Source organism: Thunnus maccoyii, chromosome 24 (genome assembly GCF_910596095.1).
Source record: "Thunnus maccoyii chromosome 24, fThuMac1.1, whole genome shotgun sequence".
Classification (NCBI taxonomy): Eukaryota; Metazoa; Chordata; class Actinopteri; order Scombriformes; family Scombridae; genus Thunnus; species Thunnus maccoyii.
Window position 1 is genome coordinate 14,133,715 of NC_056556.1, and position 27,996 is coordinate 14,161,710.

General features: G+C 39.0%; 1 protein-coding gene across 10 annotated transcripts in view; it reads left to right on the forward strand.

Annotated features, from left to right (window-relative positions):
* The window catches only part of LOC121892073, a 280,491-nt gene that overhangs the window by 236,092 nt on the left and 16,403 nt on the right, over nucleotides 1-27,996 (forward strand). For 7 of the 10 annotated variants that reach the window (XR_006094287.1, XR_006094290.1, XR_006094292.1 and 4 more), the window contains one exon: nucleotides 17,864-17,962. Coding sequence is in view for 2 of the 10 variants with exons in the window: in XM_042404866.1 (XP_042260800.1) it covers nucleotides 17,864-17,962; nucleotides 19,906-19,928 (122 nt within the window). In the remaining 8 variants the exon portion in view is untranslated. Of the gene's footprint in view, nucleotides 1-17,863; nucleotides 17,963-19,905; nucleotides 22,340-27,613; nucleotides 27,676-27,996 lie in introns of those variants that run through there. The other 3 variants (XM_042404864.1, XM_042404866.1, XM_042404865.1) reach the window with 2 other exon arrangements.

Here is a 27,996-nt window from a genome sequence, read left to right on the forward strand (position 1 = left end):
ATGATTTTTAAGAATTCAAATTCCACATAATGAATATATTATATTCTCCAGTACCACAGACAGAATGTTGATAGACCAAAGTCATTCAGTCTAATGACAGAGTGCTAACAATGTTTTAGTGTGTAGTTCATTTGTCATGGTTGCTGTACAATACTTTCATTCTCTGCAGTGCTGATAAGGGAACTTGTGACTGAGAGGTAGCTTTGAATATGCACGTCAGTATAGGAAATCTGTATTTAAAAAATAAATTAATATAAAACACTGCGTCCTCCAACTACAGGACAAATGTCCTTGAGCTTTACCACCTCCCTATTGTTCAAGCAGAGCAGTTTATTGGACAGTAGTGCAGGTTTGCAATATCACTAAGCAGTTCTAAGTGAATCTCATTCCAGCAATTATCCTCACTTGTTGTTGCTTTAACTATGAATCAGTTAAAGGATAAGAGTTAGATTCAAAAAAGAGTTTGATTAGAGGTATTGATAGAAAAGGGATCCAACCTATTTTGTTCCATCCTACACTGTAGCCTGAAGCCAGTTTTCATCACCAATCCTGTGTTTTTGCAGCCGTTCTCCTGTAGCCCACTTCTGCCAAACCGGTCACATTTTGGGTACTTTGAATCAAGACATGGTATTGAGCTCTGCCAATCAGAGGTTATATAACGGCAGCATCCAGCCAAGAGCTCTGTCAATCAGAAGTTGTTGTTTTTTTTTTGCTGTTTTTTTCATTTCAGTCAATGAAATGTAGAATGCCAAAGAAGATCAAATTTATCTTATATTTTATTTTAAAGTCAGATTTTAAAATTACAACCAAGTGACTTATCTGCATCCTTAAAGTCAAACTTAGTTTAAATTCCCTCATGTTCTGTGTATGGAAATATGAAACTTTAATCATACCACAGCTATTAAATTTAATTAATAATAAGCCACAAGAGGCCGTTGTTTACAGTGAATTTAAAATCACTGCAACAAAAAATGAAATAACTTATTGATAACAAATAATCATTCTTCCACCGAGCAATTAGTTCTACAGCAATATTTAGCAGAACGGTTGCCAAGCAACACACAGACACAGTGGAAAACATGCTAATCAGGCTAGTCAAGCATGCTTAATGATTGGGGTGATTATCAACATTTATCTGGATATCATTATTAATTGTGTAATTGTTGAAGTAGTGTTCAATTATGTCAGAGCTTCTCTTTGCTGGTACAGGAGTGTTTGACTCTGGACAGGTGCGTTTTAATTGCATGGTGCCAGGAGCAAGGGTATTGCTCAAGCATTTTCTCTCATCCAACGAAAACATTGTTGCTACTGATCAACTCACCTGCGACACCAGGATTGGCTGAGTGGTAGATCACGGATGTACCAGTTAAGCCCAACGTAACTGCCAAAACCATAGGGTTCACCTTTCAAAATGGCATAAAACTGACAGAGAGCACGGCAGGTATTTGTGCTCCACCTGCTTGTATTGACGTGACACTGAACGGAATATGTGTGTGTGTGTCACTGCTAATCTGTATATTATAAACAAAAAATGTAAACAATATGGGATATTTTCAGAATACAAGGCAGTCTTTACCTTGGAAGTATACCACGAACAGACCTTCAGGTAAATCTTCCAAGAAAATTGCAAAGGTGTTCATGTATGAAAGTATTGTTGTCAGCTTGGTTAAATAAAAACTATGTGTGTATTTCCCAAGACTGAGTGGCTGTCTGGAGCTTGCTAACATAAAGTTTAGTTTCCTGCTGACTGTGCAGTTCGTCTTGACGTGTTGACGCCAGAGATATGTTGGTGATTTCAACTTTTTTTTTTCATCACAAGCTCAGTGTGACATGTTTCCTGGTATGAGCTAATGCTATGTTCTCTGTTGTGAAACAAATATTTTTTGTTCTGCTATTCCGCTAATTGTAGCTCATGGCAATGTGGGTTAGCTTGCACCTGTTTTTCAGCTTTAACAACCATTAGTGAGTGTGTCCTTATAGCTGCCTCTTTTCAAAACAGCAACATATTGTGTGTGTGTGTGTGTGTGCGGCACTATGTGCAGTATCATCAAATGTTAGTCTATGAAATGCATCTATTCACAATGTTCACATAGACATTTATTAGTTTAGAGTTTTGTGTAGCCCACCCAGTAAATCAAAATTCACAACAAAATCTGACATTTTGAAACAATTTGTACAGGTGACTAATTGTGACTAATCACAGTTGTGTGTTTATAGAGATTTTACAACAGCTTTGAATCAGCTTTGAATGTGGCTCAGCTAATCACTTTTCTTCTTTTTTTTTTTTTAATCCACTGGCCACACAGATATTATACCAATTAAAATTACAGTTGGGACTAAAAATTCACACACAGCTGTCACAGCAGACAAATTAACTAAACTTAAGTTTCTTATTTTTTGTAATTACAATTCTGACCAAGTAAATACACAATTCAAAGCAAACTTCAAGGATATATTCACTAATTTCTTTGAAAAAATGAATTTTAATGTCGGGCCAAATAACATCAGATGTGGACTAATGTGTAGTGGGTCTGGACATGGGTTCAGATTCTCAAGACCTTCATCTGGCTGGCTTGTTAAATCAAGAACAGTAAAGCAATAAAAGCAGACTTTTTGAAATTATCTAATAAGTGGGCCATTTCTCGAAGACATAACTTGAGTTGTGTTGAAAAAGTCTAACTAGACAAATGTCTGAACTGAGGAGAAAGCTTCTTAGAGGGAATGTCATTCGTAATCACAGCTATCTTTCCAAACATTGTCTCTTACTGTAGATAAAAAAGTGTCTACACTATATGTGGCATCAATCATCCAAAAAGCACTTGAGGATGGATGGACGACAGCTTAAAAGCTTTAGATGATCTCTTAGATCTCTTATTTTGAGTTCTAAGACCACAGAGAAGCGCCACTCTAAAAAAACAAAAGACAGAGAAATTGCAGCAGCTACACAAAAAGTGGTTAGGTTTCACATACACTAGATAAAGGAGAAAGTTGGGCAGACTGTGAAAAAGACAAACTTGAAGACCCCCATATAAACTGACTGAAATTAAACCTTACACAGAAGTGTGTTCAAGGGCCACTAGGTCCAAACTTTATATCATACAAACTGAATTATTTAGCTTAATTATTTATTTACCTATTTCTTTATTTACCTGATTCCTTTTTGTGGGAGCTGCTCTTATTTTCCCTTTCATGAGCAGCACTGGCAACATCTGGTCCACTAGCCATTTCCCACTCCTTTTGGGAGGGACACTGTGGCAGCAAGGCTAAAGAGCAGGCCACAAGTCCCCTTTTCTGTCTCATCCTGGGGGACTTCCTCCTGTCCCCAGGCCAGCTGACAGACAATGTAATCCTTGAAAAGTCCTGTGTTGGCCTCAGGTTCTGCACCCGGTGGGATATGTCAACTGCAACTCTTGCTGCTAACTCCTTGTGGGACATGAATGCAGAATGTGTCAACTGGCTGCCCCTGAGCAAAGCAGCTCTGACTCTTATCAAAGAGCACCGTTAGACTTCTAAGTACTCCATGCAACAGACTGGAGTGTTACTTATACAAACATGAGAGGCAGAGCTGCTCTGAAATTATAACATTCCTTACTAGATGAATAGAAACCAAAGAGGCTTTTTTACTTGATTATGCTTCTTAACATGCTTGTCTTATCTTTGGTTGTGATCATAAATGTCATGATCTTGAATTAACTGCAAGAAAGCTTGTATTTAATGTTAAATGGATATTTTATAGTACTATTTGTTGGCATTAGATGTAAGGTTAAGGGATCCCCAAAGTTGTTACAGTTCATTCTGAGGGGGATGTCAATGTCTGAACCACATTTCATGATAATCTATTAAATAGTTGTTGAGACATATAAATCAAAGCCACAAATGTCAACCTCATGGTGGTCCTAGAGGAAAAGTTAGAGGATCACCAAAGACAGTAGGCGTCATCCTCTGGGGACCATGATTGTCTGTACAAAGTTTCATGACAATCCATCTAATAGCTGTTTAGATATTTTAGTCTGGACCAAAGTGGAGGCCCAACCGATATACCAACATTGCCATTCCTAGAGCCTCACCACTAGCATGGCTAAAAAAAAGCCCACAAACCAAGAAACCCCACCATTTCCCTACAATATGGTAAATATTGGTCTGTGGATATAGACTGACCATTTACCCAACTATGCTCACAACCCTGCAAAGATAATAAACATCAAACTAATATTTATTTTTTTGAGCTCCTTTGACACTATGTGACAGTAGGTCTATGTAACGCCTTTATCCAACACAGTACAATTTAATTTCATGTAGAAAAAGGAAAAAAAACAGTGAAAGGATAGAAGAAAATCATCATGAAGACTGTGAGGATAAGAGTCTTTTGTAACATTGACAGGCAATGCTACAAAAAAGAATAGGGAAGATGTCAGGAGGTTGAACCAGCTACATTGAAAGTATTAATAAGGGTTCTGAATAATAATTTTTCCAATGTGAATCAGCTTGTCTTAATTAAAATCATAAAGTGGGGTTAAGGTCCCCTGTTACATTTAGATGAGATGCTATAGATTCACTCTATTTGCCAAAAGGATCATTATGTATGAGTGTGATTATTTGTGGGGAAATATCCATACACAAAAAGTGGTATTGAAATGGAATTTCAATGACATGGAATTACAAACCCATCTACCAAATAGCTGCAATAAAGATGATGACGGCTGAACCGCTTCACCAACTCCATCGACTTCCCGTCAGCTAGTAAAAATAAGAAATTTGGGGTTTGAGGGATGACTGGTTTTGCTCATGCTGCACTAATTTAAAGAGATCTACATGTTGCTTTCCATCCATTCTCCCTGACCTTAACTCAAGTAAGCAGTTTCAAAATGGATGGATGAATGGAATTCTTGCTGGCATGTGGGGCTTTTAATGTGAATATTATATCAGTGACTTTTTATCTACGCCTCTGCAAGATCCAGTGCTGGCACTGTAGTTCTGACTCCTTCAGAATATGTCTGACAATGTGTTTCTTCTCACCTATTTAAGGCTGATAATGAAACATTGATTCCCTAATCCCTGCTCTCTGCTGGTGAGACTTCCTCTCTGAATGCTAGCAATGAACACCAAAGTGATGAACACTAAAGAACCACTAACAAATTACTGAGTCTGTTTCATTCCAAATGCCAATACCTATGTTTGCAAGAGCAACAAAACAAATGGATAACGCTGCAATATGGCAAACTGGGGACCTATGATCCTTTCATGCATCATTTTAAGTGACACATTGCTCAATACAGATATTCCCTATCGGGAAATCAATACACCCAGTGAAAAAAATAGAACCGTTAACTTTGAGGTAAAATGAAAAATTTATCCAAAACAACAGCTGGGTGTACAGAAACACCTGAGGTTCTCTAAGGCAAAAAGACTTGTTTTTGATTCTATTCCTGTCTTTCTTTTTACTTCACTCCTTCTTTTCTGTTTCTGTCTATTTTCTTTGTAATATGTTGGATAGCTGTAGGCTACTATGAGGCTAGGTTTGTGAGGCTGTATTAATGAAAAAAGCACCTGCACCAAAAACCATTTATCAGATCACACTGTGGCTAGCTGACACAAGGAATGGAGTGTGCACGCATTGTGTGTGGGTGGATGTGTTTATGTGTCTTTGTGTGTGTGTGTGTATGTGTGTGTATATATATGAGTGTGTTTCCGCTTAAGTGTTGCCAGTGTGACACATTCATCACGGGGGACATAAATGAGCTGAACTCAAGCTGTGGAAGGGCACAAGGGGAAAAGAATGGGTGTTAACTGTGAAAAACCATGAGGAGATGGAGGAAAAGAAGGACGGGTGAAAAAAAACAAAGGAGGGAAAGGTACTTACGAATGTCCAAACAGGAGCGAAGTGATATGAGTGTGTGCATGTACTTGCTTATGTGTGTGAAAGTGTGTGGGTGCTTAATGGGGCTTAGTCAAAGAGTCAGTGGAGAAATGCCTCTCATATCAGCTTCAAGGAGCTGCAATCACCTTCTGCATCACTTCGCTTGAAGGTCGCGGTATCCCAGGATGCAGTTTTACTGTGGCTCAGGTGCCTCAAAGTGTGACAACTGAAACCTCTCAACTACTGCTAGATTATTATTCAGACTTTGAACTTTAACACGGTTGTGCTAGCTCAATGTTTATACTGTTGACACTTCATATTATATAAGTAATTTTAGATAAGGTATTGAAAGGGCATCATTTTCACGGGGGATGGAGAGGGGAATGTAGTATTTATGCTCCCTTGTCTTACAGCTTGTTTTGCTTTACTCACTAAAATCTCTCTGAATAGCGTCCTCTTACCAGCCCTGTCTTCTAGAAATCACATTTATATAATACTCATTTGTTTCCCCAATTTTATTATGGTTGGAAACATAATTGCTGTCTGGATTAGGATACAATACTACAAATCGTGGGTGTACAAAGAGTGTGACTTGGGAAAGATTGTGGTTTTGGTTACATTTTGATAAGTGAACCCTAACCCTTGTGCCTCAAGTCACTTTTGCCCCCCCCCATCTCTTGAAACACTATGAGTGGAAATTGTATCACAGGACCGGATACTGTAGAGAGACAAGTGAAATATGTCATCAGTGAAGACTTTACAGATACGTTCAGTATCAACATGTTGCGACTTGTCAGATATGCTAATATTTCTTCATGTGGCTGATAAAAAAAAACGTAATCTGTGCAACATTATATTTCCTTCCAAATGTATTACCTGTTGCAAATTATATGTAGGGTTGATCTCACGGTCCATCTACCATGCTGCAAATGAGAGAAACTGCTAATAAGCATTTAGGCTTGTAACTGAACAGTTAACTGAATAAATAAGATAAAAACTTGGCCTCATAACCTCAGTATTTCGAAAACCCTGGCTATGGCCCTGTTTTGAATTATTACCATGTGCTCACAGCAAAAAGCTTTACAAACTGCAATCAGAGCTTGATGGCCTTTTATTGCCCTGGGTTTTGCCTCACAGCCAAAATACAGACTGTCCTAGCCTTGTGATAGTTGGAGCCTGTTGGGGCTGTACGCAGCCTGACAGGAAAATCCAAAGACACTGAAGAAAATGCTGTGGGCTCCTCCGCATGCTTTTGGATAAAGTGTATTTAAAGACACAAGAATTCAACATCACAGATAAGGCAGTAAAGTGCTCTTTTTAGTAAAGATGCAAATACTGTACATAATCACATTATCTATCAAACTACGAGGTCTCTACCAGTGAAACTAAATGTGAATTTAAGTAAGGTTAGTTGCATAACATACATTAGAAAATGTTTTTTATAGCAATGAGTTTATGTGAAAAAAAAATGTTTTTTTTTGTTGTTTTTTTTTAATTTTCAAATATTTGAAATTATGATGTAAAGATGGATATACTCTATATACATATTTGAAAATACAGCAAAAGTTACTCTGACATGCAGTTGCTATGAACACTGGTGCACATCGAATGCCATTTCATCAATTTAATCTCACCGTATCAACCATCTGAGCGATCACAGTCTCAATTGCCATTACTGACTATGAGCTCTATAACAGCACTAATAATCCTGCCATACAGCCCTCCATCTAAGCTGTTCATCCCATAACATTTCAATTGCCCCGTTTCAATAAGAACAGAGTTAATATCCCCTTTTATACAGCCTGTTCAAGGCAGGAATGTTGCGTCGTTATTCCGCATCACCGTTCTATATGAAATGTACGAACATGGAATGGTCAGGTATTGTTGTTCCGCCGTTAAGCCGGCAGCGGATATACTCAATTTATCCACCATTATTGTTTAGAAAGCAATGCTGCTGCCCAATGTATATGTTATGCATCACACTAGATGCCGACGCTGTTGTGCTACACGTCACGCCCCTGATTCCAGAACGCCGTCATGCTATCTAAAATCACACAGTGGGGCAGCATTATGCCGGCTTGGTTTGGTTCAGTGTCAAAAAGCAAAGCTGGCATAATGAGGGGTCTTCTTTACAGTAGTATTGCTAGATCTCTGTTTAAAACAGGGTATAGTTTCAAAGACAAATAAGGCTTTTTATGCTGTGCTGTAAACTTCCTGGCTCACTGAGACTGGCCTTTGTTTTATTTGTTACACTGACAAAAACAAAGAATGAGGTCTACAGTGTTCTAATAAATTGCCCTTATGGCTCTTTTGATAATGCTATCTTTCTTACAATTTTTTGTCTAAAACTTAAGTGGAATATCTGTTGATCCTCTTTAAGTTAAGGGTAATTAAGTGGTTCTTCATTCCTATCTTCCATCTTAGCCTTGCTGGAGGTGCAATCCATCTCCAACAGCATTGCTGTAGCCTTATCTGCTTTTTAGATGAAGTGTCAGATGTTCATTTTGGAGCTAGAGAAATAGTATTCCCAGTTGTTATTCTATAGACTGGCTGGCAGCAGTTCTGAACTCCTGGCACATCCCAACTAATAATCACTTCACCTCAGGGTGTGGGGTGCAGGCAAGCTTAAAAGAAGGAAGAAAAAAAAAAAAAAACAATCATAAAAGGAGAAAAAAAAAATCCTTAAACCCCCCTCCCACCCCCCTCATCACAGGAAGTGCAGCCTCAGCAGCCGCCTATGCAAAAAAGTGCTGTGATGATTATGCAGAGACCAAAGAACGCTCGGAGCGCAAACAGCTGGCCCGGTCTCGCAGAGGATCATGGAGAGTCTTCTGATCTTTCTAATATATTCGGTAATTACTGATATGTGTCGGCTGTGTATGTGTGTGTACTGGCGGTGAATGTGACAGCAAATGAATTGCAAATTGGGCACCGTGCACACATACATTCACTCCTCCTGATCCTGATATATTCTGAAATTATCTATAGAAAAAGAAAAATAGGAAAAAGATGCAAAAACGCAGACCAACACACATTCAATTTGACACTAAAATAATTTAATGCTTGGACAACACATTTGACTTGTGAGCACACAGTATTTGCATGAAAAGAACGGTAGGACGCATGTAAAGTAAACCTCTAGGATTTTGAAACATGAATGGTCTGGACCATTCAGAGAGAAAATACACAAACTATGTCTTCAGCAGCAGCAAGCGAGCATTTTGTCAAGAAAAACAGAACCCCAACACTAGATAATAAGTGAAGATTGCAGCCTGTTTAAATCATCTTTTAGTGCTTCAACTTGTGAGCTATTTCTTGCTGCTGAATTCATTTTACCTGAAGAAGCAGCTACTCCACTTGAGTTAAGCATTTCAGCACTGTGCATAAACATGCTGCCCTCTGGCTCGCTATGAATAATTCGCTCCTCCCATCTAATCCCGCTGTGTAAAGTTCACCCACTGTTACAGTTTTCTAATAGTCAACAGCAGATGTTGAGATTTAGAGATTTTGCTTTTGGAATAGGTAATGACACCCTCTGGTTAATATCATTACCATCTCCAATTTTATCCCACATGTTTAGACACTTTTCAGTCTCTGACATCTGGGCTGATGATGTGGGAAACAACATCTTAATGCATGCAGTTGATTTGAGGAGTTCAATTCCAACATGGCATTCTGAGCCATGCAGAAGAATCATGTAGTGGGTGATTCAAGACTGTTTTCACCAGGAAAATTGTTTGTTTGTTTGTTCGAATTGTGTTTGCATTTTTCTAACAAGTGACCTCTTGTGGTCAAGAGCCAAGTAGGGTAGAAGTTGTTTTAGGGCCACGAAATTCTTAGGGAGGAGGTTGAGGGAGTTCATTGGTTGTCCAAAATGTCTGACTTGAATGCCAGAGACTGAGGTTTGCATCTTGTCTCCTACCAATGCTCAGTGTTTGTCTCTTTAAAGGGGACGCATCACGAACATTTCCAGGTCTATATTTTTATTCTGGGACTTTACTGGAATATCTTTGCATAATTTACAGTTGAAGTCCTTATTTATCTTATACTGGTCCATTATGCAGCCCCTCAGTTCAGCTTCTGTCTGAAACAGGCTGTTTTAGCTCATGTCTCGTTAAGGCCCCCCTCCCGTTGAGCCCCCTCTGTTATCCTGTCAGCTCCTTAAAGGTGCCCCTCAGCAGACTCCCACCAGTTCCGGAGGCTACATAAACAAACAGTAGTTGCAGGATTTAACTTATTTTTCTCATTCTTTACTTGAAACAACCCATGGAACACCCATAGCAACAACCTTAGCAACAAAGAGTACAGACGGCTGTTTGTGGACATGCACAAACAATCTGACATCAGACTTTCAGGGAGCATTTTTTTATTCACGTTTACCTCAAGTTTTGGAGACCATTTTGAACATGGACATCTGACATTATAACTCTATATAAATGACAGAATATCACAAAAAGCATATGTCCTTTATGGTAACAATATTTTCCTTGTCTTATAGCTAACTTTCCTTGGCCTAAACTGAGATCATGATGTTTTCCTAATCTTAACCAAGTAATTATTATTGCCTAAATTTAACCAAACCTTATTCAGATCAGAAAATACCTAAGAATTGTATTTCATCATATTGGTTTTATGAGTTGTGAGTTGTTGTTGTGGAAGGCATGGAGAAAATGTTCTGGTAAATAAGCTATTGTGCTCCAACAGGCAATGTAGTCTTTGTAGAAAGAATGCTGATAGTCTATGAGTTTACAATAGGCAGATTACTCATGGTGTGGTGATAAGATACAAACTTGAGCAGTATTTCCTCTGTGCAGCTTTTTCAAAAACTGCCACCTGAGATGAAACCTTTGTTCGGTGATCTATGGGAACAGGCCCTCAGTCTTCTAAAAATACTGCTGGTCTCATCCTTAAAGATCAGAAGACAAAGATGGCAACCTCTGACATCAGACGCTGTTGTGGTGTTTGCAAACAACAAATGTATTTCGGTGATTTTTTTTTTTTCATTTGAGCATTAAACGGTGCTGCTGTCTCCATGACAGCATTCGGGTGATCTAGCAGGGTGCACATTGTCTGTCTTTTCAGTCCAAGAAATAAATAATATTCACTGTACCTGAATCCTCACCATCCACATTCTCTGAGGGCATGTAGGCAATTACAGAGTATGTGTGAAAACACATTTCATCGTGAGTTTTGATAAATGCGATAGACTAGGTACTGTAGTTATTGAACTGAATGCTGGAGGAATAAACAGGCTGAAATTCACACTTCTCCCTTTGGCTCATTGTTGTAGAGATACTTTGAGTGATGGAAATTGACAATATTATTACATCTTACCATTTTTTTTAAGGAAAAAGGCTTAAGGTTTAATAAAAGTCACATAAGGATAAGGACACTATATGTAGTTAGGAGTTTTATTTGAAGTCCTAGTAGCAGTTGGCCTTTAGTGTTAATCTGTCTGTCATTCAGTGTCATCAATCAAAAGGCAGAAATGATTCCCATCAAGTCCACAGACAGGCCACCGAAGGAAGGATGTGTGATGAGAGTGTGAAAGAGGAGAGATGACAATGACAGTTACTTATCGATCACAGGCCATCGACCGCAGAGAAACCAAATATAACAACAGAGCGGAGACCAAGCTCAGACCACCAAGCAGCCACAAGAAATGTAATTTAATTATCCCTATTATATTTACCCTTATGTAGTTCTTATGAAGTAAGTTGTTGGCAATTTGCTGCTGCTTTTTATTGCTAATGCGTGCTGTAATTGACTGGAATTTAAGTGACACATCACCTTTTTTACTTTGTAATCCTGTTTTATACAGAGAAAATAGCTGGTGAATCATTTCATGACCTGCTGAGAAAATTACATCAGTAAAATAAAAAAGCTCACTTGTGTATTTCCTCCCATTATATTGTTGTAAATTAGAGTGAAAACAACCATCAGGGCAGGATTTTTGTATCCACCATGTGCAGCTATCTACATACATATTTTATAATTTTAACTACCGCTGTGTTCTGTTTAATGCTTCACTTAAACATTCACAACACAGATTTTGCAACAAGCCTGGAAACCGAAACTAATGACAAAATTTCACTGAAACCACTGCATTTGAGTCCTTTAAAAAAACACAAACACACATGCAAGGGAAGTGGTTTGGAATATTGGCCTGTGTGAACCCTGCTTCTGCTACCAAATGTATCCAAAATGTCATAAATTCAGTTAACATTATTCCTGCCATTCTGTACCAGGAGAATCCATTTGTCAAAAATGATGGTTTTCTTCAAATGCACCTTCAAAATGTCACATGAATTTTCACATGAAAATAGTGATTTGGTTTTTTCGTTTTTCGAGTGCAGAAATTGCTTTTGTTAATTTATATTTAAATGAAACTCTTTAAAATGTATATCCATAAACAACATCTCAGATAAAAATTTTGAAGACAGGTTCAAATGTCTGGGCTTCCTGGGGTGCACTACTTCTTTCTTGTCTTATGTTTGACTAGCTCCACAGTAGAAACATCAGTCGTAAAATAAATTCACCATCGCTCTTTCTGTTATCGTTCTTTGGTTTTTATGGGTCCAAGTGCAGTTTTGCTTTGGTCAGGTGCTAACAAATCGGGCCGGAGAGAGGATACATCTGTCTGGCGTTTGGCAAAGTAGGTTCGGCTGTGAAACATTGAGTCAGCTAAAAGGTTTGAGCTCCGTCAGCACCCTGCGGTGCCTTTACAGTTTAATACAGAGAGCTGAGACAGGCTGACAGAGAGCACTGCAGTAGCAGGCTTATACAACATACATGCACTCAGTGTCAGGTACATAAGCACACATTGAGAGCCTGCTGTGTGGAGATTTACATGTTATAGTCCCTCAACTGTTAATAAGTGTTGGGCAGTATAGCATTACTTTGTAACGGGTTAGAATAATATCATTACTTTTTTCAATAACAAGTAGTTATTGAAATGAAATTACAATTTGAAATTCAATAATTACATTACAGTTACGAATCCCAGTAGTGCTCCGTTACTTTTACACTTGGGGGTCGCTGGCTCACCGTCTTACCAGGATTAATGGAGGGTTGATATCAGTGTGGTCTGTGTGATCAGCTGACAGATGGCCCTGGAGGAGGAGAAATGTGACTAGCCGTAATTCCAAAGTTGTGTTTTAGCTTAGCTGGCTTGATCACGTTAGCTGTGGGTACGCCTACATTCAGGAGTCACCTGATGCTAGTCTCGTTTAGAGTTAGAGAGTGTGTGAATCATGCAGCTGAGGTCAGGACTTCTGGAGTGCTGTGTGCAGTCACTGAGGCTACGCTAATGCTAGCTGTCAGATGGTCAGTAAATCCTTCCAAACTGTATCCTGTCTGCTTGTTAAACCACAAATGTCTTGTTTTCTATTCCTACATGCATTAAATACTAAAGATGCACTGTCTGGGTGAGAAGGGTTTTGTGCTGTTAAAAGGCAACTTTGACAGAGCTGATGCCTGAATAACAGAAGTAAAGTAAGAGTAATATAGCACGTTACTTTTGCTGCTGAGTAATAAGTAAAGTAATGACATTACTTTTACAATGAATAATATGTAATTGGTAATGAATTACAATTTTCAAGTAACTTCCCTGCTGTTAACAGCCTGTGGTTACTGTTCATGGCAGTATGGTATTGAAATGAGAGCCTAGACACTAGCTTGAGATGAATTACCCATCACAGTGAACATTTTGTCAGTTGTGTTATTTGCATTTTTGACATCTTCAAAGACTTTCCACTGTCTGAGAGTTGAGAGTCAGCTGCTGAGCAGCAACATTTTACCTTTGTTATCTAATCCATAATGCAGCTGCCACATGATGATTTTGTCAAGATAACCAAATGAATGCAAGTCAAACAATTTGGAAAGCTGCTGCTTCTTGGTAGTTTATGTAGTTTATTTATTGTTTAAAAACACCATGTTTAAAAGACCATGTCTTTCAAACTCAATGCTCCTGATTTATAACATGGGCTTTTGATTACCAATTTCTAGTCTCCAAGTCCAAGGCAAGACAACCCATGATGACATCACCAATGTCTCGTTTTCTTTTTTTTTTCAGATTTAAGAAAGGTTCCTCCAGAGCCACAGAATGTATTATAAAACAGTTTTAACAGGCTATGTAGTACTCCTTATGACAAGTAAACTGATCTTGATGAGTGCCACTTTAATGCACATTTACATAAGCCCCAAACCCAGACACTCAAACATGCATTCAGAGGCTCATACAAAGGAGACATATGCACACCTGCCGTGTAAGAGGGAACAATTTAGTGAACACAAACTGCTCTTAAACAAAAAACAAACAAAACATGATTGACAGAATCCTAGCACTGGGCTGATATGCAGTACTGCCATTTTTAGCATCACACCAAGCGCAGGAGCAACAACCCTGTCACTCATAATTTTACACAAAGCATATAGAGGCTGTTTTTAGATTTCCTGTCTGGGCCGATGTCTTGGAATTCCGGTGATAAGTTAAACTGAGTCATGCATTACACCGTGCTTATCCAACCCCCAGTACGTGCCTCACACACAAAGAAGCAATACCCCAGTTTCCCTCCAACCATACATCTGCATGAATTTGCAAGGATCTTTGTGCCAGTGGCATGGTTTCAATTACATGTCACAGGCTGTCCACTTGACATATTCCCCTTTTGTATTCTGTTGAGTTTGTATCTTCAGTGGAGCTTGTGTTTTATGTTTGGGCTGGAAATATGAGGAGGAATTCAAATGACTCAGCCAGCTGGTGCAGTTATCATCATGGAGTCACAATGGCATGAGTTGAATCTCAGTTCATTTAGTTAATTTTATGATGTTGCAACTCGCTCTGCCTCTCGCTGCTGTAATGTGTACTCACATTTGTGCAAACAGGGCATGGAGAAATCACCTGCTTGAGGCACTGATTTATCAGCTTTCCGGTCTGTGATTGTGATTGCAAATGGATTCTACAGCGGTCTGGTAAACTCAGACAGGCTTGGATTGAATTTGCACAAATAGTATTATTGAAGTGCTACAAACTACTTCGTACTCCCAGTCTTGCTGCACACGGTTACAAATTAATAGGGAAGGTTGCCCTAACACATTGGTAAAGCCATTGTCAGATTCTGCTATTAAACTCGTCTTTTAATTAAAGTTAGAACCTGCATCAAAACATCAGTAGTGCTTATTATTTCCTGAAGAGGTGATAAGACGACAAGTTAAAGGCATGTTAACCACAGAACAATTCCGCGTAGCCTCTCATTGACAGCCACCTTGGTCAAATCATTGGAGACCCATTACCTTGTTAAACTGTATGGAGACAGACAGCATAACTGGCTAATCATATGTTTACAGGTGGACATTAGAATGAAACTTGACAGGTGCATAATTACATGGGTGCATGCATTTGTACAGTGGGGGGTTGCATCTCAGCAAATTTACCTTATACTAAATAATCCAACAATGGAATTTAACTTGTAAAAGAAGAATCCGTAGGCCTAAGATGGAGCCCATTCCCTAGATATCTCAAGGCTATGTGTGTTTTTTTTTGAACCATGTTGGATTTCATGCATGGGAAATCCCCTTGAAAATACATGTTTAAGGTTCAAAACCCTTTCTGAAGGAGACAATGGTATCACTTGGCGCAATCCAAGAGAGGAAATGTTTTGAGAAAAGATTTGAGAGGGTAAAAATCTCAGCGGAAACAACAGAAACCTCATTAAAGACATTCAAACCCAGACTGACAAAAAATAGAACAATCTCTCAAAAAAAATCTGAAGTGCACACCCTTGGATGTCTAATGATCCAAAAGGATATCATTGGAGACCTGATGCTGCATCCAATGATTGGTCTGGCACTTGAGACACTGAGGATTCCCAAGATTGCATCTGAAGCAGAAAAGGTTTCTTCGGGCCAATGAGGGAGAGTGTCATCAAGTCAGTAAATATCATCAAATCTGTAAAACTTTACAACCTGCAAAGATATGAATGAAGGATGTAGTTTTCAATATGAGGTGGACTATCTTCTCTCTTTCAGCACAGTCCCTATCTGGTTTTGACTCACTTGCAGTAGTTGCATATAATCATTCTGTAAATAGATGATCTAGTTCTGCACCAAAGTGATTGATCACTTCATTGTAAGTGCTTGAGTGTAAGCCCTGACTTTCCAAAGATGTAGGAAAAGGCACTGGTACATTCAGAAACACTTAACATGCATCCTGGGCATTCTTACAGCACTTAACTCTGATTGGCAATGGGAATGATTTCATTTTAGCCTGAGCTTGTGCTCCATCTGAAGGGGATATTACAGTGTTTAAGTGGCCTTTTAAAAGGTTACTAAATGCATGTCACTCCCCGCAATTGTGTGTGAAAGCAGCTACAGCAGGCCAAGGGTCCCAGTTTATTTTGGCAATCAAGATGTTTAAGTAGGTCTCTACAAAAGGTTAAGCCACACAGGTTGATGGATGTCGGCTGGGCGCAAAGGAAGATGCCACACAAACAATAAGCAATAGGAGACATATGGACGGAGACAATGAATCTGGAGGTCATAGTCGTAAATCTTACCTTTTTAGGAACAGGGCACAGCATAGGGAGTTGGTCAAAACCAGGACAAGACAGAAGGTCAACGCTGCTCTCATATGGAGAAACACATGCAGGGTGATGTAGTTGGTAGAAAGCGATGGAAAACAGGGTGGTATCACCACAATTAGGCTATGATTTCCATAAATGAAAGTCTACAAATTGTCAATCGTCACTTGGAGTGTTCTCACCTGTACAGTAGTTCAGCATTTTTGGTAGGTCTGGTCCACTTAGTGTTCACACTGTGTCATTCCAAACCAACCAAGAGTTGTAAGCATAACTCACACGACCTGACAGGTAACACTTCACAGCTCCAATGACCTGTGGGCAAAAGTCAAAACAAAGTGTGTTCTGGTGACTGACAGGAAGTCATGGTGCTCTCAAGTGGAAGTTTTATTTATTGTCTCCAGTGGTCAAGAAAAGCTCACAAACCTAACAAGAAAAGTTCACAAATTTAACAAGAAAATACCTTGATATAAGAAATAATCAAAATTGCACTAGACTTTATCCATTCTGACTAATAACCAGCAGATAGATGGATAGATATATTTGACCCTTTACAGCCTACTCACGTCTGTTGTTTTCTTCAGAGTACCTGGCATTTGAAAAGGCGTGAGTACTCAGGAGCTTTTCACAAGCTTTGAGTGAGTTTAAAATGCCCTCATTCTACTGCTGACAACTGTCAAGGTCCATTAAGATACCTGTTGTACCACTCAAACTTGATTGGCTTTGATAGTCCAAGGAAGTGCAGCACATACGACAAAAAAATCACACACTGGTCTTTTCCTAGGCCCCAAAATTCAATAGCCTTTTGAGTGTTAAGCCAATCGCAAAACCAAGTGGCAGATTGCTACCAACTGGAAATCTGCTCAGGCTGGCACTAATGCCTTCCAACTTGGAAAACTGCACGGACAGTCAAAATCTGGGATGAAATCTGGGCAGTAAATTAAAGTCTACTTTATCTGCAGTATTACAAGTAAACAGGAAACGTTTGCTTCTTAATGCATCATTTGTTTTATTTCTGCTACTGGATTGTTCAGGAAGTTTGGTGTTAAGCCTTTTTGTGCAACAGTGTGTCTGTGCTTACTATTCAGACTTTTTGTGTTCTTTGGGTCTAAAATAAATGTCTCCAAAATGGTCCCATTCTGAAAGTGTGAATGCAGTATTACCATGTAAAGTAGTCCCAAATAGAGTTATTTTGTTCAACATGATTTCATAGGGGGGAAAAAATGAGTGTGGAAATCAGCGGAATAAACCTTTTTTACATCCTGTATTACAGCCATTGGACTATTGGACTCGTGACAAGCACACAGCATAGGGCTTTACTTTTCCTGCTTCCCTTTCCTTGTTGGTAATATCAGACTGAATTGAATGTTCTGCCTTGCCAGTTCACACTCACACACTACTAAATATGATTTGCATTCTCATTTCACAGATGAAACTACAGCTCATGAAGAGAATAGACACAGACGGTGGAGGTTTTTGAAGGTTCCTCTAGACTGGAGAGTCGTCATGGTGGCTTTGCTCCTGTACTGTAAGTCTTTGTTATTACTCAGCCAGCCAAGGTTATTTGTATCCATCGCTTGCGTACACAGAAATCTCCCAAGTTATGATGAACCTATTTTTGAAATCCTGGTGCACAGGTAAATCACTTTACACCACTCTGACTATAACACAGTAATATTCTCTGGCTGTGATTGGCTTAGCATGAGGACAATGTGTTTGAATTGCAAAGGAACTTTCTCAGTCAAGAGAAAAGAAACATATTTGACACTTGTGTTACCAGACATGGTGAGGATGTCGTGATCATGTTTAAATCCACAGCAGCATGAGTGTGTGGAGTTATGTTTGAACTGAAAGTACTGATTGGATAAGAGGGTTAAATCACACCAGATTGTGTAATAAAAACAGACTCTTACAGCAAAGATGAACAGCTTTCTTTAGCAAAAGCTTATGTTCTCTTCAAAGAAAAGCCACTAAGATTATTAAACCATCAGACATGTCTGTGACTCTGTACCTTCAGAGAGAAAACACATAAAAAGAGGTCAACCACATTAAACTCCTCATATAACACCTATTGAACGTGTATTGTGCATTATATACAATATATATTGAACATATATGTGTGAACATTCATGCAAATTTGTTAATAAAATGGAATAAGGTAGATTTAAACAATATGGCCGATCTTATGTAAGGTATTTCTTACTCAAGTATTCACAGATGAATAAGACATTAGTATTTTGTGAGTTTCCCCCCATGGGCCATTTTATCTCCTCATTTGCAAATACTGAAATATTAGTGCTAATGTTAATATGACCACAAATACTAAAATCAAACCTTTAACAGCATCAGAAATGTAGGAACGCCACCTGCTTCTTGTATTAGTCTTTACAGACTAATACAAGACGTTAACATATTCAAATTCCACTTTTAGTAGATAGTTGGTCACACATAAAAACATTTAAAGAAGAAATTACCATACGAGAATCACATTAATGACTTAAGTGCGCTATTATGTTAATTAAAGCATTTGCAATGATCACATTTTATCACGCTTTATTTTTCTATCTAAAATCTAAAAATTAACAACTGTCTCCAAAAAATGTAGATTTATGCTAAAATGTTTTTTTCTGTCACACTTTTGGGTAAAATAACATTTAATTGCTCCTCAGGGGGGAATTAGGTGTTACAGCAGCACAAGAAAGCATAGGGCAAGCAGGAATAAAAATATAAAAATTGGGAAAATGCAAATGAAATAAAATCTATATAGAGATACAAAAAGTTATAAATAGAGAACAAACTACAACAAATTGAAATGAGTAGTTTTATGCAGTAGTGCATATGTGTGCTTAATGTGCAAGACTGAAATTGAAATTAAATTAGCTAATCTTTCCATTTTTGTTAATAGAAATTGTAAAATACAATGGCAAGAATGGTAAATAAAAGGTGAAAAGGTTGTTCGTTTGATGTTTTCTCATTAGCCTCAATTCTTACGTAAGCCCATAATGCCAATGAAGCACACTGAAAAAAGACAGTGAGGAGGGGAGAGTGGATAAAGAAAACAAGCAGTGAAATGAGAGAAAGAGGGGTAGAAAACTCGGACGAGGGAGGAAGAAGACAGCTAAGAACAGCATGTGTTGCGTCGCCCCAGCCGATATGTGGTGAGAGCTCCTGTACATGGGAAGCCACTGCTAAGCTCCCTGAGAATGCTGCCATCAACCACTGGGGAACTGGAGTAATTACAGAGAGCTTTTGTCCCCGTTTGCTTACAGTAATAAGCCTTAAAGCCCAGCAGCTCATGCATTAGATAATGAAGATTCACATGGGTGTGCTTAGAGCTAGTTAGCTGTAGTCATTAACATTGAATATTAGTGCTTTTGAATGCACCTTCTTTTAGGTTTTACCACCATTTGTTCACATATGGAGGCTATAGCATAGTTTGATGTTCATCTTAAGTTGGCCTTTTGCTTTCAGACCGCAGATACAGCTGTTGCTAAATCCCTGTGCTGTGTGTATAGCAGTAAGAAGATTCAGCAGCGTCCATCTGGCAGTGTCAGGAGTACACCTGGAAGTAACAAAGTACTGGGGGTGTAGAACAATTCCTGCTTTGCATGCAAACAGTATACTGTGTTTGTTCTTCTCTTCTTGGCTTGAGCTTTAGACTCTGAGTGAGGGCATTTTGCTTCACCTCACTTCCACAACATCAGTTCATGAGGTTTTAAGATCTATTATTAGGTCACATTTTTATGGAATAATACATATTGCACATGATGTTTGATAAAGTCATGTATTTATGTTAAAAGTTACAAAGTCAGGCTCTGACATCTCACTCTGCCAGGTAGCAAAATATATCAAACATGACAAGAGATGCAGTATTAAGTATTGAGCAGGGCAACAACAACGCTAACTCTGAGTTGAGAAGAAGCTTTAGAATTATGTGAGAGTAAGTGTCCAAAAACCTAATGTAAATCTTGGGATTTACGAACCTAATTTGGAAGCATTAAGAAACTAAAAAGACTCTAAATTCCCGACCGTGGGATCCTTGTTGCATGTCATACCTTTATCTCTCTCTCCCTGTGTTTCCTGTCTCTCTCCACTGACTGTCAAATAAAGGCAGAAGGCCAAAAAAATAATCTTTAAAAAGAAAATAACAGATTCAAAACCTCAGCCAAAAAGCTGCGTGAAAAATCAATATCAGAATATTTGCAAAAGGCCATACCTTTATTGATCCATCCATCCGAAACGCTTCCCAAAGCCAAGGTGAGTGGGAAATGGACAAAATATCAGCCTTGAATGTTTCTTGTGAAAATAATGGCCTGGAAGTGAAAAATCTTTGATGTACTGATTCACCACACAAACCCCCTGCACTGTTGATTAAGAGAGTCTGCTTTTAAAGCTGACCTTCTTCTCGTACCAGCACGCTGATCAAATGGTTTGCACTTGTTTTCCTAAGGAAAAAGGATCCTGCTGGGCATTCTAGAGGAATGTGTGTGTGTGTGTGTGTGATCCCGTGGGCGTTCACAGGTAAAAGCTGAGGCATTAGCACATGTCAACAAGCTCCAAGCTGTGTGATACACAAGATCTTTATCCTTAACGCTATTGAAAATTACTAAGAAAAACATGTGACTTAAGCATTGACAAGTGGTCCAAGGAGTGTGAAGAGCTGCTAATTATAAAGAGATAGTGGGCTATGTGATTTCTCTCAGGCTCTGAAATGCTCCTTGGTTAGTTATTCTTTATTTACTTGCGCAGCACATGAAGCTGTATCAATGTAGGGATGACAACAAACTCACCCTTGGGCTCCCACCATTTACATTCTTGAGTTAAGATGGTATGACAAGGCTTTAGGGTCAACGGGAGGAGTGTGTTCAATGTTACATGTTCAAGACTCATTTATCTCATTGTTTGCTTTCGCCAGTGAACTCTGTGCTCCCTGTGAGTCATGAGACACTGCTGTGAGCTGCTGCAGACGTACAGAAATAATGGCATGTAAGTGCTTGATCACTGATTCACTTGAGTGTATTATTATATTGTGGGGACAGCTTGCTTTACCGTTCATATTTGTGAAGTTGCATGTATTTAAATAAGATAATCTTGTGTGGCATTTATCCAAAATTACTTAATTATCATGTTATTAATCAGTCTAAGACAAGCTGCAGATTCAGCCAGTATTTTTCAACTGGTTGATGTCCTTGTGAAAGATGCCATAGTTGCCATTATCCATCAGTCAACCAGAGACCCTCAGCTTTTTCTCCCTGTGATGTTAAGTCTAGACTGAGAGGGAGAAGGACAGATACTTTGAATATTAAGATGAATTGACTGTTTAATCCTGCGTTGTGCTCTCACATTGCCATAGATGCCCTTTGTGTTTATTGATCTGTTCTCTATCGATATTCCTGGATGGATTCAAGGGGAATCTGTAGGTGGACAGAAGATGGATGTTGAGTAAATGTCTAACATGCTAAAATGATTTGTCTGTAAGATTTCTGTTGTTCCTTGTGCTGGTTTCACTTGTATGTTTGAAAGTTTAAAATGTCAGTGTGACATATTGAAGAGAGGATTTTGTTTCCGAGTTTTTGGTTCGCTCTTTGTTTATCCTCCTGTGTCCCCAGCCTGCTATTTCTGTCAGCCTTGCCCTGTGTTTTGCCCGCCACACCCTCCTATCACCTTGTTACCCAGTCATCATGTTCTCTCCTTAGTCTGGTCCCTGCTCACCCCAGCTGTGCCTTGTTTTGTGATTAGTCCCCTGTGTATATATACCTGTCTGTTCTCTTAGCCGTTTGTCAGATCATCATCAATGTTTCTGGTGTTCCAGCTTGGCTTTCCTTGTTTTTTTTTCCCCCAGCCTGTTACCTGAGCCTTCTGTTACCTGACTGCTGAACTCACATTAAAGATCTTAAATCAGTAATTCTGCCTCAGTCTCTGCATTTGGGTCCACCTGCTCCGCTACCTGTGACACATACAACCCAGTCTCCTAGAAATGACGTTTATCTACTACTAGTTAGCAGCAGAAAATACATTTTGAGAGATATGTAATACCACCTGATTTATGTTTTTAATCAGCACTTTTAGTAAATGCATCTACTAAGTTGCAATGTATTTCCTTTGTCTTCCTACTAAATCAATTCTTTAAATACAAGATATATACATGGCAACAAAAGTGTGAGTAACATTTTTTATGGTTGTGTTCAGGCACTTTCATTATTTGGTTAATGTTAGGTAAAGATGGTGGTTTTGGTTAAATAGTCCAACTGAAAACACATTTAGTCATTCATTCTTGCAGTCAAAAATAATGTTTTTGTAAAATGTATTAAAAGGAAGACAAAAAAGTCTTTGGAGAAATATCAGAAATGCTCCTTTTCATTGGCTTGAAGGTTGTGTCATGGGTGTGTTTGATTGACAGCAGTTGGCAGACTAAGTGCCAGTGTTATACCATAGGTAACAATGGACAAAATAAACAAACTTGCTCTGTAGGAACATATCATGAGTAGTAAGAACCACACCAGCATCTTAATAGACGTAGGTGACATTTGCAGGCATATTTACATGTTATTTAATGTGCTGCAGCTGAGTAGCTAATTAGCTATCTAGCCATGAAACTGACGTTAGCAGTGCACTTTTCCCCGGTGAAGTTTGTTCCATGGCTGAGTTTGTTCAACAAGCTAAGGTCCAGGACAAGGTGTGTGTTCATGTTTGTTTAGGAGAAAAGCTAGTGTGGTTTGTTGTTCAGAGTCTGTGGCTCTTGTGTTGTGTGGCAGGCTGCTATCAGGCTCAATGTGACTGTCTGCTCTGCTTATGATGGAATGCTACATTGCTGCTTTATGCAAAGATTTGATTGGCTGTATGCAAAAAAGGTCTCCATCTACATAGAAGATAACAAGACAAAACTGTTAAAAGCAAAACTAAAGCGTTAATACTGTTGAAATATACAGTATAAGTTTGAGAAGCTGGTGTTAAGTGTTAAGTCAATACACTACAGCAGTAACATTGGCAGTACAAATATATGTTGGGAGAAAATGGAATAACTCATTTTAAATCTCACTTTTACATGGCAAGGAACAAATAACAGATCAAGGTTTAAATAACACATGTCTCTTACCTCCAAGGAAAAGTAAACAGTCTATATTCATCTTTTAGAAATGTTTGTGTTACTCAAGTGTTCGTAATCACAGGAATCAAGTCATTTTCATGAATAGATGTTCTTGACGAAAGGGGTTTTCAATGTGACTGCGAAACACGGAAAAAAATAGGGAATCAATGGAGATAGTGGCCCTCCTTTCTAAATTGTCCTGTTGCATAAGGGCACTTAAGCTGCTGCAGGTATAAATGAATAGGACCTTCTCGGACCTTTTTTTTTTCTTCCAACACAAGTCTTTCTGTTACAGTGAAATGAACCTCTTAACAAACCACCCATATGCAGAAGCTGAAAGGAAAATTAAAGCTTGGTTTATTAAAATGTTGTTCACATCAGCCTTGGCCTTCATTTCTCTTGCTTATGATGATATCATAACTAAACTAATTACTTAGGTCTGGAAACACAATGCTACAATGAAGTCAAACAGGGCAAGAAACCCAAGCAATGAGACACATTATAAAAGATTTTCTGAACCACTTTATTTGGAGGTAAAAGTAAAAGTGAGTGCAACTGAAATGTATAAAATTTTGTAATCCTTTATTGTACAGAAAACCTATATGTGCACATGATGACAGCAAGTATAGAAGGTAAAAGTTGAAACAGGAAGTCGGCCTGGATAACGGTTGGGTAATACACTTATAGAGTCCATCCCTGTATCTGCTGTACGGTACATTCCTATAGTCAAGCAACTACTGGTGTGACATACTTCAGGCAACTGCCACAATGTCCAAGTGCCTCTCAAAACAGCAATGTGGAGGCTTATCAGAGCTTAGAAACCTGGTTAGTGAGGCAATGCCATGACTCGTGCAAATATGTGGCTCAATCAAGCTCAAGCACTTTGTTGTTGTTAAGTGGACTTGCTCTCAGTTCCAATCATGTAGTGTGTTGTAATCATCGCTGTGTCACAATTAACACTCAGGTTGTATGAAAGGGGAATTTCCCTTTAATCAACATGTAAACACTCACTCTGCAATGTTCTTCAGAGCTACAGTGGCATGTTATGGGAGGAAACGGCTGGCAGTATCTTTAAATGGGTCTCCCTCATCACTGCACACTCTGCGCTCATTTATGTAATCATGCTTTTCAAAAGTTTATTAATAGTAACACTTAGGTCCCTCACATGTATTATTAAAAATAATTTTGTATTGCTATCCTGATTGATTATGCCCCTGCTAAAAAGCAATCTCCCTGATATTGGGGAGAGTACCATTACTTTCTCCTCCAAATTGCATTCATTTGAAACTAAGAACCTATGTTGGCTGCATGCAGGCGACATTGGCAGAAGATCTCTTCAGTCCCTGCCAATCCTTGCTTTTTCCCAAAGCCTGCAGTGGCATTTAGTCATCACCAAGAGTGCCTTGTTGTTAGCACTTAGTCTAAGCACATTTTACCTGCTTATCTTATTACCCAGGTGTCAGCTGGGTAGCATATTGGTATTTGAGGGGAGTAAGATGCCAGTTGAGGTGTTTCTCATTCATTTAGTTAATTGCATTGTTCTCATCGGATTGTTGGTCCCTAGAAGAGAACATGACAGGACTATAATCAGAGTTCAATTCAGAACATGTAGCTCTGATAAAAGAGAGGTATGATTAAGAATTAGACAAATTGTCATATTGAGGGATTCATTAGAAAAGACAAGAGTGTCCAAATTTTTTGCTTGTAATTCTTTACCTCCACATTACCTTCAAATCAAAAAAAGGACAGTGGCTTTTAGTCACATTTACTCACATGATACTTGTGAATTCTGGGGGTGTACTCAAAGTGACTCAAGTTGAAAATATTAAAAGTCTTGGGAGTCACATGTGATTTTGCAAAGCCAGGTGAAATCGATGAGTTGTGATGCAGCAGAGTAGTAAGCAGTGGTGGCAGAAATGGAGTAGCAGTGTTTGCTATGTGAACATTGCAGGAGTTTGGATTGTAAGATTTGTTTTTGTTGGGGTTTGTAAGATGACAGCTGTCTGTCACATAACCTAGAAATGGGTTATGTGGAAATGGGGAAACAGGGTTTCAAGCACTCAAACTGTTCCTAACTGTGAGTACTTCTCAGTTCATCCTTATTTTCTTTTTGTGTTGTTTTATTTTTTTGAGAGCAGGTGTGAAATGTTTCCCAAGAATTGTACTCAAAGATATCAGTGTCTCTGATTTGATCAGCAGAAGTTTGTTCAAACCAAGCAATGATCAGAAAGTGCAGAAAGTTGTTTGAGCAACATATTCTTTAATTTTTTTTTTTTTTTTTGCTTCCCAAAAAGCAACCCTGTTTTGACAATTTTAACATTTTACTGTTCCTGTTGGCTTCCACAGTTTCCACCCAAACTGAAGTATTCTCCTTGATCCAAATGTCAGCTTGTAGTCAGTTCATGTAAGGAAGTACAAATGGCAGACACTGTGGGACTACAAATGACAGGTTTCAGAGGGGAGAAGTCAACCAAGAGTCGGCGGGTCACCGAACAAAACAGCAAACGAAATGACAGAGATGCCCTCACAACAAGACAACAAGGAGAGAAGAGAGGGAGGGAGGGAGGGAGGGAGGGAGGGAGTGGGGTATAAGGAGGGGGTGGAAAAGAGTGGTGAAGTGCACACACACAGAGAAAACACGATGCTTCCCCTGCATCATGGTGTGATGGACGGCACCCACCGACTAATAAATCAGAGGCGCTGAAAAGGCAGGATGCTGAGAAGGGTATTCGGAGCGACGCTACCGCGCGCTCTGGGTTGCCGAGAGAGGAGAGACGTGTCAGGAATGTGCGAGCAGATGCTCACATACAGAGAAAGAGAGAGACGAGCCTGGCCTAATTTAGCCTGCCTGATGAAAAATGGACAGGAAAGTGCTTACTTGGCTTGCCCTTCCCTCCACTTCACCACTGCTCCTCCTCATTTCCTCCTCCTGCTTTGCCTCCCCCCTTTTATACCCTCCATGCCCTTTTCCCACTCCCTCTGTCTCTCCTTGATTCCCACACTTTGATCTCTGTTGTCTCCCCACAACCCACCGTCCTCCAACAAATACAGACATTCCTGCACTGTCATGGCCTAGATGCAAGCGCCATTTCCCACACACACACACACACACTGGTAGTCATGAAAACATAAATGAGAGCGTTATAAAATGTAAATAAAAAATTAGAGGTAGAATTGAATAATAAAAAATAAAATAATAGATTGTCTGACATGCTAAAACAAATGTGCATTAAAAATTTAGTTTTGATTCATTATAGATGTGCTCATTCTATGATTCCTTTTATTTATATAGAAGGCATAATTGTATTCTTATGTATGAATGTTCTTTCATCTCCCCCTTTTATTGTATGCACTTTGTAAAGCTTGCTTCAAAATGGGTGCTACAGATGAATTATTGATTAGCTTTCTGACATTTGATGATGATGATTGAGAGATTACTGCAGATGCTTTACAGGTACACGTGATAGATTAAAGATAAGACTGCTGCTACAACTAGCCACGGGCATGGTTAATGTGATCATGTGTAAGGGCAGATGTAATAATTTGTGAAATTCTGCTTCTTTATGTTCTTTTAATTGACAGGTCTATAGACTGATGGAGCTGACGGAGGTGTTCACATGTAAATAAAGGTTAACAGGTGTGCCTTCATCTATTTATGGCCAACTGTTGGAGCGGAACTGCAAACTTTTAATCTATTAATCTATTAAGCAAACCAATGTTGTGGACACATGACTTTATAAATGTGACACCAAGAGTTTGATGCATATTTTTGCTTTTGTGCATCCTCTATAATATTTACACCTCTTTCTACCTTTATGCTATCATATTACTTCCTCTCCTCTCCGGCCATTCACCTCTTCTCAGTGGACAGGCTGCCTGTCGAGGTGCTAATCTAATTAGTGCTGCATCACTCTGCTAGTGCTGATCCGTCTTTTTCACTCTGTGATCTCCCATCACCATCAGTGCCGTGCGGGCCAACGGCTGGCACTACTATCCCAGTGGCCGAGGTGCCACCTTTTATGCCAATCGCAGCCGTACGATCAGTACTATTAGAGGAGTGGAGTCCTCACAGGGTTTTGTTTTCCTTCAAAGATGTCATCATCCCTTAAGAACACCCTTCCTTCTAATAAATATCAGGAAATCAGACACCGCCTGTAAGTAGATTACAGATTACATTATTTCATACAGTTTATAATAAACCTTGACAGTATTTCCCTCCTTTCTTTATTAAAAACAAGTTTATAAAGTGATGGCAGGAATCTTTTTTTTTTTTTTTATTATTCATTTTAATTTGGTCTCCATCCTTGTTGCTAAGCAGCCATGCACCTGTATATTGCACATCCTATTTGTCAGTCAAACAGTGGCCATGCACAGACTCACCTATCATGTTAACATAGTGTCTTGGGATTGAAATAAGCCTTGAACCTTCTGAAGTATTTTTCTTCCCACTGTATCATGAAAAATGCATAAAAGCA